The sequence below is a fragment of the Fringilla coelebs genome, assembly GCF_963513975.1.
Source record: "Fringilla coelebs genome assembly, chromosome: 6".
Classification (NCBI taxonomy): Eukaryota; Metazoa; Chordata; class Aves; order Passeriformes; family Fringillidae; genus Fringilla; species Fringilla coelebs.
Genome location: NC_140034.1, coordinates 24,698,699 through 24,716,275, shown reverse-complemented (window position 1 = coordinate 24,716,275; position 17,577 = coordinate 24,698,699). Strand labels below are relative to the sequence as shown.

Here is a 17,577-nt window from a genome sequence, read left to right as displayed (position 1 = left end):
GGGTAAATGTGCTGTGTCCAAGGGGCTCAGGTTTGTATTCCTGGATTACAATTCCTCACAGTGCCGGGATGCTGGCTGCTTGGGAGGGATGAAGGTGCATTTCAGGCACAGAATATTTACAGGGATGCTGATGCCTCTGACAGTACTGCATGCATCTCTGCATACCTGAGGGCATTGGCTATTGGGTCTCTTCTGTTCCTGTTGAGTTTGTGGGGAAATCATTTGCATCCATCAATATATTACAGACATTCTGCTCCAAATATGAACCTCAAAGTGCATTATGCCCAATAAAATGGAAAAAGGAGAAGGAAGCAGTATTCCTACCTCTGTGAAAGCACTCTGATTGGTCTGCAAGGTAACCTTCACTACTTCAAATGGGTTAACCACAACTGCCTCTGTTAACCCAGATCCCAAGCCAGCAACTGCAAATGCCTAGGAAAGTTCAAATGAAAATTGAGTATCAAGGAGTAATACTTCCTCTACATCAGATTGTGAAACTGAGGGATACAATGCAAACTGCAAGACTACAGTAATGCAGCAGTATTCTATTGCAAAACCACTTTAGCCCTTGATAGATGCTGACAGTTCATGAAGACAATATGACAATAGCCATAAACCATATTCCAAAACAATCAAAACAAAATATTTTAGCACTCCATGTCCATGTATTCTCTTTTCAGCTGGAAGGGAAAATATGGTACCAAATTATTGTGCAAACATGGAAAAAGTGGCAAAGGAATGTCCTCATGTTATCTTTGGGTGGCCTCTGCATAATAACACAAATATAAATGTAGTTATGCAGCACTGGAAAAAATAAAATCCCTGAACTGAGCATTAAGGACATAACACTAACATGTTAACTTAAAAATACATGTAAAACCAAAAATAGTTCAGTACTTAAGCAAATTGCACAAGTAGAATGTTCACCTAGTAGTTAAAAATCCTAGAAAGGTTGATATGGAAATTAGCACGTAGGGAAATGTCAGCATTTATTTCAAGGATGCATTAACTTCATTTACTTAGAAGCTGGTGGTATTTCAGTCGCAGACATGGAAATACTACTGCTTTACTTTCCATCATGGCACAACATTCTACAATACCTTAATTTTTTTCAAACAAAAAATAGTACTAAAATATTTAGGTCAATTGAGAAAATTCAGAGAGGTTAAGTTTAATGATCACTTTACACATTTATTGCCTTCACTTAACATCCCCAAACTCTCTAGGTGCTGAAAAAAACCACAGGACCAAAATACATTATAATGAATCCATTTGCTGGAATTTAAATAAACCAATAGTAAAGGGAAAAAACAATAGTGATAAAAAACTTACTTAATGCAGAGGGATTTGAGCAGGGACTCCTGAGAGCTCAAGAAAGAGAGGAATGAAAAGTTAGAGGGGTAGTGGCAAACACCAGTCTTACTGCCTTTGGAGAAGGTTGTGTTACCAACAAATCAATTTTTCCAGTAAGATGGGTGCATTTCATCATCAACCATGAGATGGAAACCAGTAGGAAGATGGTGTTAATGTATGCATCTGTCTTTTAACAATAAATATTTCCTTGATATGAGGTCTGTTGAGGTACCTAGAAACCTTCTGCCTGGCTTTGACCAGAATCCCTCTCAGTCTTTTTCCCTTACTACCTTAGGACCAAAAATGCCTCTGTAGTACAGTACTGCACCAAAACTATGAGGGATTTCTGATTGTTATAAGCATTGCTGAATCTGTTCTATGAATCACAGCAGCTTTTGGGCAGCTTGTAAACTGTAGCATTTTTACAAGTTTTAAGCCTATTTTTCTTCCCCCCGAAAAAGTGCTGGGGTACCATAGAATCTTCAACTCTGTTCTTTCCACCTGCTAGAGAACAAGTATCATCTCTCTATATACACCTAAGGATGAGAAGTGCTGAAAAATACCAGATAAAGTAGGAGAGACTGCAAACAGCTATAGGGCCAATGGAATAATTAAGAGGAAGAGGAAACTTGCTTTAACCTAGTTAGTAGAATTCCATGACCATTCACTCACTGCAATTAAAGGGAGATGTAACTGGAAGCAATACTCTTTAAAGGAGACTAGAAATTAGCAAAACCTTTATAGCACAGCCTTCAAAAGATCAATTGTTTCCTAAAGTTGTGATGTCATCATCGTGAAAAATAGATATTGCCCATGATTTACATTCTTGCACCACAAGAAGCAGTAGCTCTTATAAAAGTATTTTACTCCTAATGCACAACAGCAGAATTAAGATCTACACAGGAGAATGCAGATTATACATGCAAGCTACATCTTAGCATTAAAACATTTCTGTGTATGTGTATGCCCTGCATTTTGTTTTTAAACCAGTTATTTCTTGAGATCAATTCCCAACTCCACTGATGGACAAGAGAGTTTTGCCATTTACTTCAAAGGAAGTAGCAACTTCTTATCAATAACTTATGTTTCTTTTATTAAGTTTTTAAAATAAGACTAAGATCACTGTGAGGTTGAAGTGTTACACTAGATATGAATAAATAAATATTGATAATGTTCAGTTTTTTTGTAATTTTGTAAGAATGAAGAATGAGAAGCTGTATACAGGCTCTTCTGTGGTGACTGTTATCCCCGTTCACAAATGTTATGATGTTGTAGGGAATTATTTTGAGGACATTTGATATAAAACATAATGTATCAATTTTGATATATTCTTATCAATAATTTCTTATCAAGGGACAGGTCTGTTTTGAAAAACTCTGGATTGAGCTGGGCCCTTTAATTTTGGGCTTCTTCTATGGGAGGAAGCAGATGAGACAAACTGTTCAGCAGACACATACTACATCAGAACACAAAGTTCTGTATCCATACATACCAGTCCTGGTGGCAATGACACATATCCCAGAAGCTTCTTGTATTGTTCAAAGGTAAAAAACTGTGAATAGAAGATAGATTGAAATTGAATTGAAAAAAGTTATTAGTTACTTATACAAATTAGTAAAAAGCAGACTACAATGGAGTTTCACTACCTCATCTCCTGAGCAGCTGCGTGCAGTTCTGCAAAATAAATGTAAGGCACTTTTATTTCACACTCTCTGTAGCAGTATTGTGCAAGAGTAGACAATCAGGCTACAGAACTGATTTTATTACTGTGTCATGCATTATAGGAGCATAAGTGCCATTCAAGTAATGCTTGAAGAGTTCACTTACCTAATATAAGACCAATTTAAATTGATAAACTTTTCCTCTGGAATTAGCTTTCATATACTAGTTTAAATGTAGTAGCAGATATTACAGTTTTCCCAAGATATCACCCCCATATCCTTAATGTAATGTGATGCAATTGCTTTTGCATTTCTCAAACACTAGTCTGCTTCTCATCAGAGAGTTGTAATGATGGATTTTGAAGATGGAAAGTCTGCCGTTTTTATAATCTTCTACTGTCAACAGGTACATTTCTTTTCCTGTTCTCTCTTTAGAAATAAATCTTTCAGTCAATTGTCTGCTTTCAGACAATGCCACTTCAAAGTTCTGAGCATCTGCAATCCCTTAGAGGATCTCTTGAAAGCTGTGCTCATGGGTGTTTGTATCTCAAGAAAAAAGGAAAATCAGCTTCACCTGCACCAACATGGTGAAAGGCAACCATTTGGAAATGGCTCACTGTGCAACATACCATGTCTTGACAGCCAAACCCATTAGTTTTAAAAGTACTTTCCGTGAATTCTTATAAAAATCAAAGCATAATAAATGAATGGATTTGCTCTTCCAAGAAGAAGGTTTAAAATAGTTCTGACTGCACTGAAGCCGGGAGGAAGTTTCCTGTTGGTACAGGCAATCAGACTTTTGCTGCCTAGCTCCTTGTCTGTGGACACAAAGTCTAAGATGCCTGGGTCAAGATATACTCTAGAGAAAGAGTATACGGGATATTTTACAAATTATTGGGAAGATGCTCTATGAAATACAGCACACAATCTAGGTCACTATTTAACAAACAACTCAGACTACATCATATTCAAAACAGGACTTCCAGGACCATTAAGGAGACCTTAGAGATTGTTTTAAGAATGAACACTGAAGGAGAAGAACTGCTTTCCTTGTTTAGTTTAGCAAAAGAGATGCTGCAAGAGAATGCAAAACAAGGAAGATATGTAACATAAAGAAACTAGGTGTAAAAGAAAAATATAAGTAGAATATGGCTGGAGATCTGATGAAGTTTTCTTGCAACTTAGAGTCCTGAAAAAGTCTTCCAATAAAAACAATGGGGGAAAAAATCTTGTCTTGAAAGGGAGAGTTGTTAAGTTTATGATGGAGATTACAGAACAAACCCCATACTGTCTTAAATTCATATTCTGCAAACATGTTGCTGAAGCCACTGGAAAAGCAGTCTAGTTGCTATCACATAAGACAGATCTGGGTGCAGTGAAAATGATCATCTAGCATGAGGACAGCAGAAATTGTGGGCTAAAAAGAGTAGGTATCTGAATTCTGGGTAACACCAAAAACATTGGAAGTGTTTTTCCACATAGTTTTCACACATGGAACAACACAAGGTCCCTAACCACAGCTTGCTATTTGTGGGTCCTGTAATCTGTCTAAGAAATATTCACGTCTTTACTTGCAAAATAAAGTGGCTTTTACACAGCATGTCTGGTATGATGGGAATGAAGAATAAAAACCTGTCACAGTTCCACCAGGACTGCATCAGTGTAGGTACATATCTCCTAGCACAGGAGCTGTCACATCCCAGTCTAGCAAAAGTAAATTGCCAGAATTTTTAACTTTCCTGCCTGCTTTCCAATATTGACCTGTGACATTTGGTTAGTTCAGAGCAAGCTGGTTCAAATGAAGGTGGGATCCTTGGAAAGTCGGTGAGTTCTGAGACCACAGAGGGGGCTACAATCCCTCCACACAGCATCTGCTGACGCATGAGACAACCAAACTGCTTCACTATGAGAGGAAGGCAAAGCCCAATGAGGCCAATGGAGATGTGGGAATCATAAGAAACATAAGGGAATAGAGTTTTTAAGACAAGAGAGAAGGACTGTGTGGCCTGTGCTGAGTCTCAGCCAAAGAAGAGGAGCTCTGTCCCTCACGGTTCAGTGCTACAGACCTATCAGAACAAAACAGCTATTCCATGAACCACGTGTACAGGAACATAAGTAATAAGCACCACATTTTTATTTGAGCTTGTTTGGAACCTTGTCCTACGGCAAAGTCAATAAAATTTTTCAATCAAGACCTGCTTCAAATGAAAAGTCACTGGAATCATACCAAAACCAATGGGGAATTGGGTGTTAATGTGTTAATAATGCCACTGTCTTAAAGCAAGAAGGAATATGTATACATAAGCAAAACGAAGTTGTTAAATTCCTGAAACTGATGGGCTGATACTCTGGTCACTGGACGGATATTTTTTTATATCCTCAGTTGGGATTATTATATCATTTTGCAGAAAAGATCCTAGAACTGGGATTCAGATTTTGACTACCCTCCAAAGAGTGTAAAGATTGAACATTAATCTTGCAAGCATCTTGAAAATATATTTAAAATTTTTGCATTGACCTTGACAATAGCCAAAAAAGATAGACGTGTTACTTAAACTCTAGCTCTATATTTTTGAAGGTACAATAGAGGTCTGACAAAGTGGGAGGGTAAACTGCTTCACTGAACTAAATTAATTTCTTATTGTGATAAAATTTGCTTTATTCTCTCTCCAGCATCTTTCTAGTCATTGTTACCCTCTTAACCTTTAATGGAATTTCTGGTATTCCTTAATGTTTTCCATAGTGTTACAGATCTGTAAAATAGTTGTAATAAAGGCAGAATTACATTACCCAGCAATTTTTTTGGTCTTTAAAATGTTACCTTAAAAATCAATAGCTTCCTAGAAACATAAATAAAATAACTACTTAATAGTAACTATGCTTTAAATAATTTTTAAAAGAAAAATATCACTAGCAATAAAATTTAATATAAATGTTGCTGGGTGTACTAGAGTGGCTAGTACACGTACAACTTTCCAAAAAAGAAAGATTTCATACTGTATCACATGACTTTATATACAGCCACCTAAAATGTTTTTAAAAACACAGCATAATTTGTCTTTTCCTCTACAGTTGTATGAAGTTAATAGCTTTGTGCAAAAAAAAATTTCTCAGAATAAATGTATTTAAAACATGCTTTTGTGTATATAGTAAGCAATATTGTCCATCTGGCAAAGATACACTTTAATTGAAGTTACACAGAAAATAGCCAAAGTACTTACCAGATGTCTCAATAATGCTAAGATAAAAATATATGCTTGAAACAAGATGTCTGGGAACACATGAGCAATATAAATTTGCCCCAAAAGTTCATCTGTTAACCATTGTATTGGCATCATCATTTCTTTTCTCCAAGTTCAATCTAACAGAAAGTTATAAACTTTGACTTTTCATCTTCCAGAAATACCAGCTTTCTTTTTAGAAGGGAAATAAAAAGAGAGAAAAAAAGAAATAGCAAGACAAACATGAGAACATAGTTGACTAAAAATGAAGCTGTTTCTTCAACACTTACTGAAAAACTGGGGCTAAATAACTTCATTTTAATAGCTTTATTTTTACTTGAAAAAATAAACACCAGATAAATACAATATTCCAGTAGCACGAGCACATTTCCTAGTATAAAATCTCCCTTGTCTATTCACTGCACACTTTTATGATGCTACAACTAGAAGCTTTCAAAAAACTTCATTACAAACATAAAAAGAAGCTACTGGAACCTAGACAATGCCTCTTTTCCTTTTGTGCTTTCTCAAATCTCAGAATCATTGGCCTGAATGTGGTCTTCCTCTAAATCTTGCTAGTCTTTAGGCAGTGGAGAAGGGACAGCTTGAGGCTTGTTTCGATGAGGAAAGCTATTAGAAGAATAAAGGTGGGAGGGTGGGCCAAAGGAAGCAAAGACTTTTCCTTTGGGATCATAGCCAAACAAGGTTAGTGGAAATTTGAGATAGGCTGGATTCTCTTCAGGTCAAAGCATGGGTACAAATTCCACTTTGGATGTTAAAAATTGTACTGGCATATGACATCTCACGTTGAATTGTTTCATTATACAGGTTCTTACAAGGACATTATTGTTCAGGCCCGTTCTCTCACTGAATTCTCCTAATGTAGAATACAGCTGATGTCTCAAAAAAGTTATTCTGATGTTCTTGGAGCAGCAGCAAATTTAAAGGAATATTGTAAATAATAAAAGAATTCAACTATTTAATTAAAACCCTCACATGTTTAACATTTAAGCTTGATTCTCATGTTTGCAGAAAACTCAACTCTCACAAAAATATCCAAGAACTAGATAGAAAGCATCCCACAAAGAGAGGACAAGTAAGGCATTAAAGGAGCTGGGAGCTCATGTTGTACAAGAGTTTGAGAGAACTGAGTCTGTTTAGCCTGGAGACAAGAAAGCTAAGGTGATTTAAGTTCTGTTTTCCACCATCCAAATTTTATACAGAAGAGTAATTTTCTCAGAAGCCGACAACAGAAGTGTGAGAGGCAACACACAAAGGTTGCAACACGAGGATTTGGACTGGATATAAGGCACAATTCTTCACAGTAAAAGAGTTAAGGACTGGAGGAGGAGCACAGAGAGGCTGCAGTCTCCATTCTTTAAGATTTCAGGACTCGACTAGACAAGGCATCTGAACATGCTGATGTATCCATGAAGTGAGCTCTGCTTTGTTCAGAAATCCTTCCCAACTGGAAATCTTTTTATGATTCTATAATTATATTGAATATCATGGGGTTTAAGCCAATTTAATAAATTTGAGTAAAGGAAAGTGATTTGAAGTTTATGAATGACTCGAATTGGTAGGAGAAATCAAATGGGTTAGTATTTTAACTAAATACATGCTGGAATCTAAAATAGCATAGTCAGATTTACCTTGTCCTGTTTCAAATGAAATTAAATGGACAGATGGAGGAAGCATCACAATATGAAGAAAATGAGTTATTAGGAAACTTCTAAATATTATCTATCTATTCTTCACTGCCACTTTGCCATTAAATAGGACTTTAGTTTTCCTGGTTTTATTAAATAATTTTGAGATAAGTGACATATGTCACTTGCATCTAAAATGCCAGTGCAAACAAGAAGATGACATTACCAGAACTCCTTTAGGATTCTGTTACAAGGTCACATCCTGTCACTTTATACAAATATTATTCCTCTGTAAAGGAATTGGAATGTGAATGATTAATTGCAGACTAAGGACCAGAATCATATGCAGCCTTTTTTGAAAGAAACAACAAAAAGAAAGAAAGGAAAATCAAGACATTCTGTATAATAACTGCTTTTAGACACATTCGTTGCAACTATGGAAACTTCAAAGTTCTGAAGTAAAAGACTAAGAAACATTTGCTCTTAACACAATGGCTGCTTTGATAGATTTAGAACTTTAGAATGATGTGCTTAATAATTAGGTTTTAATTAAAAATGTTGAATGGCTCAACTGAAAAAATTGATGTATTGAAGCATTTAGCTTAGGAATGTTAGTAAAATCCTGTTCTACAAATCATAATAAAGGATAATAAAAGAAAATCAGATCAACATTTGACAGAAGATACACTTTGATAGGCTAGCATCTATAACTGTAAGAGAGCTGGAGTAAAATGTTTTGCACAATGAGGAGTTGTATCCATTATGATCTTCAATCTCTTGAAAAGATAGAGTATTGAGCAGAGTGCTCTTTGGAGCACAAAAAACTCTGGGCAGCACTTCAGACCTACTAAATAAGTACTTATTAGTGGCTTCTTTAATGGCTTCTTGTGTTAATTTATTAAGCTGTTAGTTGTTCTGCAAGTTGCTAGGCATTTTCAGTAAAACAAAATATGCAAACCAGAGGCAATTATGAGGCTAAAATATAACTTAAGCATTTTATTAATTCTGACAATATAAAATAATTGCAACCTTTTTTTTTCAGAAACATTTGATACACAGGTCAAAATTAGCTTAACATTTATGAGCCTTATCCTGCACTTCTTAATCAAGGACAGTTTTTATTGTGCTATCAACAGGAAACTTTCCTCCTAGTAAAAATCAGAGGATTAATATGCCAAATAAGTTTAAGATTCTAATCTCAGTCAGTGGGGGAGAAATAAAATGTTTTACAGCTGCCACTGTCCCTAGTTATACTTTTAAGGGAGGAAGCATGGGGTTTTTACCTTCACTGCCCTTTTGGGTGTCTCAGCCAAAACGGGAGGAAGTATTCCTTTGTAGAAGCCAAGTAATCTATTGAAAAAAAAAATAAAAGAAATTATTTTTGTATGGATAAAAAATATATCAATACCATACTGCCAATTCAATTTTCACTTTTGAGTAAAGCAATTAAACTTTCAGCATTTCCAGGCATACAGACAAATAATGATTCTCTCTGCTTACTTGCTAAACAACTAATGTGCTACCAAATATATCATGTGCTGGTGAGATGATATAAAGAAATCAGCAACGAATACATAAAAATTCAATCAACGTTTTTCTGAAATAAAAGAAATTGTGTTTAAAAGGTAAGGAACATTTTGACAATGAAAAAGAACTATTATTTAATTGTTTTAATTTGCTTAGCACAGCAATGTTTACATCAAAAACTTAAGTTACAAAATACAGATTTGGAAAAAACTATGACTTCAGCAAGTTGCGTACAAAAACACTTCTTGCTCATCTTCAGATGCCAGCTGAGACATATTTTGAAGTTTAATTTTAAACATGTTTCAAAATGTATTAAGTCTTTTTCTTTTAGCAACTTAGTTTTAACCCAAGTTACCTATTCAGAGATCCATGACAGAATGTATGTATTTCATCTTGGAAAAAACCATTTGGGCAGTATCTTGTCACTGTATGTGTGTATATATATCTATATATCTATATCTCTATACCCATCTAACTACAACCTGCTACATGCCAGCACACATGGCATTTGCAGGCAGCCTGAGCTCTGCTTACAAGGTCAGGTTAGATACATAATGCTGGGTCTTGGGAATGCTTTAAATGACAAGCAGTTTTCAAAATACCCATGTGGGGTAGAAATAGTCACAGTCCTCGTCTGCTAGGTCTCACACTAACCTGGATAGTGCATGGTGAGAGTTCAGAAAGGGATTTAATGGAATCACCAAGAAGAATCATAGAATGATCACCACCTCCAGGCATGGTGACTCCACCACCTTTCTGGGCAAACTATTCCAATGTCTGACCACCTTAACAGTGAAAAAAAAAGTTTTTCAACATCTAATTTGCATTGTTCCTGTCTTAGCTTAAGGTCATAAGTTACCTTGTTAGTCAGCAAGAATATATCCTACAATTTGTCCATCTTCAAAATGTATGCACATTTATTCAGGACCATAAGAGGATTCTGTCTACACAGAAAAAAACTACTTAAAGCAAAGCATTTGTGTTTTTAAAAATGTTGAAAGGTGGTGATGTCGGAACATGATGATTCACCTTTCTAAAGCAGCCTCGTATTTGGAATATTTTTGCAGAGTGTGTAAGAGACATGGGATCTATAGATTCTCCTACAGTTGATCTCTACATGTCAAAAGAAAACAATGAAATTCATATTCCCCATGTGAATTTAAAATACTACAAATGCTATATCATTTTCCCCATCCTTCTTCGAACACTTCTCTGGAGCTCTCTGCAATATAAATAAAGTATTTTAGGCCTTGTAAGATGCTTCAGGTTGGGCATATCTTTACTCTGAAGAAAGCAATGTACCAACTCCTGTCCACAACAAAAGGGAAATTTCAGCATTTAACATAATGAGGGTTTAATGACAAAATACTGAAAAGTAGGAGATTAGGAATTCAGTTGTCATCAGATGTTTAAATTTTCCCAAAGTCTTCCTTTCCAAACATAAACATACAAATATACATTAATGCATCTATTAATATAGATATGGATATAACAATATAAATATAATGGACCCACAGAATCATACAATCATAGAAACATAGAATGGCTTGGTTGGAAGGGACCTTAAAAAAACCTTAAAAATACTTACAACCTGCCTGCCATAAGCAGGGAATCTTCTACTAGACCAGGTTACTCTGAGCCCCATCCAGCCTCGTCTTGGTCTTTATTCTTAGTCCTGGGCCCATTTTAGTCTTTAATGGTTCATACACATGCAGAGCATATTGCTGATTCATCAAGCAATTGAGATGTGAAATAACATCAAGAAGGTGATTCATACATTTTAATGTGAGCTCAAACTGAAACTGAAGTCCAAGTAGGATCAGCTACAAGAACACAGATCCCTGTAAACTCTTTCTTAGAGCTCAGTCTAAACCCCTGCAAACATATCTCCAACAGGCATCCCGCTTGCAGTTTCTACTACTTCACGATTGGAATTGGAAAATGAATGTCCTCCACTGCTTTACTCACTGGTGTAGCTCTCACTACAAAAAGTGAGACTTGGTCTGGATTTTTTCATTAGCAAGAGATGCCTGAGCAGAGAAATATGCAGTGTAGAACAACAAATCAGTTTTAAAAACATGCAGCAGCATTGCCTAGCCTTACACAGCACAAGAGGTTCCTTTTCCAGGTTGCCTTTTTGTATATTCAAAATGCATGCAGCTATTGGATATATAAGCCTGGTAACATTTCCACAGTCTCTGAGGATCTTAGAGAAAACTTTTCAAAGACAATGTAGAAAAGATATACTAGGAATTTGGGCAGAACATATGTCATCTTAGCAATATTGTAAGGCAGGTAGCAGCTCCTAAAGAGCAATCCCGCGTTAAACCACAAGTCAGTGTTGAAACACCAGTGATTCAGGTCACCATTAGACCAAACAGTGGATTATTTGAAAGTTGGAAGTTCTAAAGAACTTTCTAAAGAAAGTTCTAAAAATATGAAAAGCAATTATCCATTGCTTCTGAATCACAGAACAGGTGATGATGAAAGGGACCTCTCGAGATCATCTGACCCAACCCTTTGCTCAAGAAGGGCAACCTAGAGCCAGTTGTCCAGGACCATGTCCAGACAGCCTCTAAGTACCTCCAAAGAACAACTACCCTTAAAGGAAGAAGATACCACAACTTCTCCGGGCAGCCTGTGCCAGTGCTTAGTTACCCTCACAGTAAAAATGTGTTTCCTAATGTTCATATGGACGCCCTTGTGCTTCACTTTGTGTCCATTGCTTCCTGTCACTGAGCGCTACTGAGACCCTTCCCTTAGGTACTTGTGAACATTGATCAGATTCCCCTCTGAGCCTTCTATCCTTCCAGGCAGTTCTGTCTCTCAGTCTTTTCTCATGTGAAAGGTGCTCCAGTCCTTTAATCATTTTAGTGGTCCTTCAACTGAACTCTTTATGTTATGTCCATGTCTCTTTTGTATGGGGAGCCCAGAGTGACCCAGCACTCCAACTGTGGTCTAACCAGTGCTGAGTGGGGGTAAGGAAGTAAACACCTCCCTTGACCTGCTGGCAGCTAGAGCAGCCTGCTAATGCTGCCCAGGACATCAGTAGTCCCTTTGGTTGCAGGCTATATTGGTAGCTCATGCCCAGCTTGGTCTCCACGAGGACCTACAGGTCCTGTGCTGAAAAGCTGCTTTCCAGCTTATTGGCCCTGAATATAACACTGGTGTGTGGGATTATTTTTCCTCACGCACAGGACTTCACACTTCCCCTTGTTGAACTTCCTGAGGTTCCTGTCAGACCATTTCTCCAGCAAGTCAAAGTCCACCCAACTGGCAATACAACCCTTTGTTATACCAGCCACTCTCCCACATCTGTATCATCAGTAAACTTGCTGAGGGTACACCCTGCCCCATCATTCAGAACACGAATGAAGATGCTGAACAGAGTTGGATCTAGTACTGGTTACTGCAGAGCCGAGTAACTATACTCATGGCTCTATGAATCCCTAAAATGTGAAGAATTCTCTAAGTGGCTTTCACTGCTTTATTCCTCCTTCCTCTTTGGAAGCAAATCTTTTCATGGGAAACAGACAAGAAGGAGTTAAGGTCTATTTCTATGGAACACATTAAGTTTAGAAATCTTAAAACACATGAAACTTTGAGGATATACATCCATATATGCAATATGTAATTCAGTAAACATGGTAAGAGCTAGCTCAGTATTTAATTATGAGCTGTGGTTTAGGGTTTTTTCCCTTCCTGATTTGAAATAGAAACAGAAAAAAGGTTAGTAAGCACAGCCAGTAAGATGAAAGGAATAAATGAAAGGAGGAAGTAGAAGACAATGCCATCCCATCACTGCCTATTGTCAACTGACTAATTTTTTGCATAAAGCGTAGTTGCTTTTAGAACCTCCTGTGCCTGAGGTGGAGGGCAAGCAGCTGCCCACAACTTTTACAAATAACATTTTACAAATTGTACCCATTAAAGAGAGTTATTTCAATCTTTGCAGGATGAACCATTTACTTAATTAAAAAAACTAGCATGATAGTAACAAAAACTTGACTGGGTTTACCAGTCAAAAAGCACACACACACACACACAACGATCTTATACTTCTGCTTTGCTTGGCCAATTGAGTTAGGCTATTTGCTCATGGAGTATGAAATTTTTTCAAATTTTTTCATATAAACAGTGATGACATATCACATTTGAGAGATATTATCACCTGGATTCAAGCCTTCCTTCAAAAAACTCGTGTTCAGAAAAATTATGAAACAGCAGCAACAGCAATCACTGCAGGGTCTGATAGAAGAAAGAGGAGATGACATCATATCCCCAGCTAGAGACACTGGAAAGAACAAATAAATTTCTAACAGAAACACAGCCTCATCTTATTTTGTTTCAGCATTAAGGGTCTAAATGAACATCACCATTCAATTGTATTCTGGGCAAGAGCCCAAACTCATCTTTGCAGCAGTTGATTTTGAAACATTACAGTCAATCACATCTTCTCAATTTGTTCTTGCAGGCTTTCCCTATCCTTCTGGTTTCCATTTCTTGTTTGGAAGCCTTGAGTCATTCACCCTGGCAAGACGACCAACCTAAATCAGTTATTTTCTCCGAATTATACTGAAATTGCAATCTTGCTTAGCTTGTTGTTTTCTTCCTCTGAGTTTCACATAATTTTCCCTTTAAGGATCTAATAAAGCTGATTGAAGGCATAAGCACAATATTCCCTTCCTTTTGGTGCTGTCAAACCCAAGGCATTTACCCACATTGTTTTATAATTGAAACTAAAAACCTCTTAGGTCCAATTCTGCTTTCATTACCTCTGCATTATCCCAAGTTTAAATAAAAGACCTGGCTTTGATGACCACATCAGTTGCATGAAACAAATGCACAACTTTCAGATTTTATGAAATGTTTTATTTAAACAAAGGGAAAGAATTGTGAAGACATGATTGGTTAAAAAGGTGGGTGTTGTTCAAAAAGAGGAAGAAAATATGTCTAAATACGAATAAGTTTGCTTAAAATTTAATTTATATCAGGAAAAAGTTACCTTTCATTTTCATGCTATGTAGCATGTTGTGAATTTATTACTAATAGAAAACAAATAAATGGACACAGGGCAATGTTACTTTAACATAACTATAAAATAACTTTGTGTTGACCTAGCTGGATATTGAAAAGATTTTAAATTCCCAAAAGCTGTAGAAAAACAAGCAAGTGCTTAGTGAAGGCAGGCACAAATTAGTACCTACCACTGAGAATAAGGGACTTATATTTAGGCATTTATTTTGAGAGCTGCAAGCCACTAACCAGTTCACACATGTAATTCACCCTCAATCCCAACATTTACAACTATTTCCCCAGCTGAGGAGGAAGGCTGAGTGTCATTCTGGGACAACTGGCACAAAGTTCAGCAGACTTGAAAAGATATTAAAGGTTGGACACATTCACAGAAAATCAGGCTTGGACACTTTTGCTCTCCAAAAAGAATTTTTTTTCTTGCGAAGTATGTTATGTATATTATCCTACTGCAGATGTTAAATACACATCTCTACAAGAACCCCCTATAAACCTATCAATGACACAGTTAGCTGAGCTGGCTTCTGAATTTCTATTATGTAACTGCACTTCTTTATTCTGTGTCTGTTATACAGATATCTGCCATTTTAGACACTGGCACTAATTACTGGGTCCTTCTTTTCGCAGCATATTTCACTTTTTTTTTTTTTTTTTTACAAAGCTTTCATTGCAACCTGGGAATTAGGGGAAAAAAAACGGAATTATATGTGAGCCTGTTCCTGTAGTAACACTCTTACACTACATGCTAAAAGAAGACCAAGCCTCCAGCTATAGGAATATTAGAAGCAGACCAATTAATGAAAGAAATCTGTCAAATAAGTTAGGACACTGCATGAAAAGTGACTGGTTAAAAAGGAAGAGGCTGTCGGTGAAAGCGATTAAGATACTTCAGGAAAGTACTAACAGTGGAGAAGCTGGCTCAGAAGCAATCAGACTGGCCAAGAAATGCATTAATAATCAGCATCAATCCCCCTCACTTATTCAAAATGACAGTCATCACTGTATTTACTGCATGTGGGTCAGATTATGAAGTTATTATGATCCATCATACATGTGACTGTTATTCTTACTGAGAAATGAGTCTTTCTTCCATGAGTTTTAATCACCTCTCAATCTCTTGGTCAAAGCCCCTGCTAATTTTTTGGCTTTCTAAGATGCACTCTGAATTTATATGCGTTACAGGATGCACCTAAATATAAATCCCTCAAGAAACTGAGAGATTAAACTTTTTCCTTCCTTGCTTGTGTCTGTGGCAGTAAAAAAGTGAGAATATTTGTTAAAATTTCTTTCTATTCAAATGATGGCCTTTTATACTTTTTTACTTTTATATACTATTTACATATTTCTCACATGCTTTCTGTGTTTTGCTATACGCAAACAAAGATAAAAATAATCTAGGAAGGTGAAGATATAGCCTTGCATTGTAACACACAACATAGCTTCAACAGTTTCCCATGGGTGGAAAATGGATATTTTGTTCTGGATTTTTGTCCCCAAGGATGATTATAAATTAGTTATTTAAGTGGTACATTGTTACTGTGTACCGCCTGTCTAATAGATTAATGTAATTAATGTAATTAATTATATTAATCTAATATAATTAATCCAAATTATATTTGGATTTTTAAAAATGTAGATATGCTCACACCTCTGCTCCTTCTGCTGTAACTGCTGAGAGCCGGTGAAGCTGGGCCAGCAATGCTTCCAGAGAGTAATGTGGCTGCCTGGGAATGTGCGGATGCCACAGGACAGAGGGAGAGAAACAGCAAGCCTTTCTCACAGTGGCTTGTGAGAAGTTTTAGGGAGCTGGAAAGATGTGATAACTTGTTGACTATGAACAATTTGCAGGTGGTGTTTTTCTACTTTATTTTTCTGTTCCCCTCAAGGACAGTGCGTGAGAGAGATGTTTCTGTTAGTTAGCCAATAGAGTGGAATCTATCGTCCCGCTCTATAAAACCGCGCGGCTCTTTTGAATAAAGCCCTCTTCGCCTTTGCTACCACCCTGCCTCTCGCCTGTTCCTGCCCCGACCTCGGCACAAGAGTGACAGGAGTGTGGTGGGAGCTGGCAGGCAGCGAGGCAGGACCTTGCCAGTGCAGCACCTCTGCTCTGCCCTGCTGCCAGCCCAGCCCAGCGTTTGCTCTGGGCTCCAGCCGCCGCTGCCTCTGCCGTCCAAGCGCCTTCCGCTGCTCTGGCCCCAGCACCAATGAACGAAATACCAGGTTGGCCCATGCTTCTGAGAAGCCTTAAGCTGGTCTGTTTGATGTATTTCCTGTTGAAATCAGCGCAAATGGCAGCATTATTATCACTGGCAGCTGGTTTAGGCTCTTAAAAATTACCTGCATGTAATCACTAGCCAGGCTGTAGAATGGGTCTGCATGTCTCATTTCTTACAACTGACAGCATTTCTTCCCCCAAAGACTTTCCCTCTAGCTGCCCCTTTGTTTGCAAGAGGAACAAGCCACGGACATGCCAAAACAGCTTTGCCTAGAGCTTCTGAAACAGAAAAATTCTTCATTGCATTTTGGATTGTCAGGATTGGCAGAATGTTTCATTTGTTCAGAAGGAGTTTTAGTTGTTCAAACACTAGAAGAGAATTTACGGGTTTTTTTCCCCTTTTGCCAACAGTACTGCCGTAACTGGTACGACAGGAAGCAGTCACTGTTTTAAAGTAGCTCCACACCTATGTCTATTGAAGCTAAAGAATGCAAGAAAATTATTTTTAATTTTGATACCAGAGCGAAAAAATAGATGTTTTAGGAGATGTGCTTAGAAAACTCTATCTGACAAGAAAAAAAAAAAAGAAAGAAAATCACAGAGAGGATAATTAGATGTATTTTCTGGAAAAGAGTGACAGCATTTCTCTGTGTTAAAATGATGCTGTGATTCATTAAATGAAAAGTCATGAGATGAGCAAAATTTCTGTGCTTACCCTGGGAATGTGTTCTACTTAAATTGGTTGTGACTTCATAAAAATACAACATTAAGTTGTTTTAATTCCATCAGAAAAAAAAATGTGGCTCAGGAAGGAAATTTTTGATTGCAAGTTAATGTTAGCCTTCATTGGAATAAGTTATACTCTTCAATATCCACATGCATAATCCTTAGGGAGTTATATGACGCCATGTATTCTT

At 37.0% G+C, this 17,577-nt stretch overlaps 1 protein-coding gene across 1 annotated transcript in view; it reads right to left on the bottom strand.

Annotated features, from left to right (window-relative positions):
• SLC25A21 (solute carrier family 25 member 21) overlaps positions 1-17,577 on the bottom strand; it is a 233,941-nt gene that overhangs the window by 13,731 nt on the left and 202,633 nt on the right. The window contains exons 4-6 of the mRNA XM_084207172.1: positions 9,168-9,234; positions 2,846-2,905; positions 325-432 (exon numbers count right to left, since the gene is read on the bottom strand). Coding sequence (XP_084063298.1) covers positions 325-432; positions 2,846-2,905; positions 9,168-9,234 — 235 coding nt within the window. The remainder of the gene's footprint in view (positions 1-324; positions 433-2,845; positions 2,906-9,167; positions 9,235-17,577) is intronic.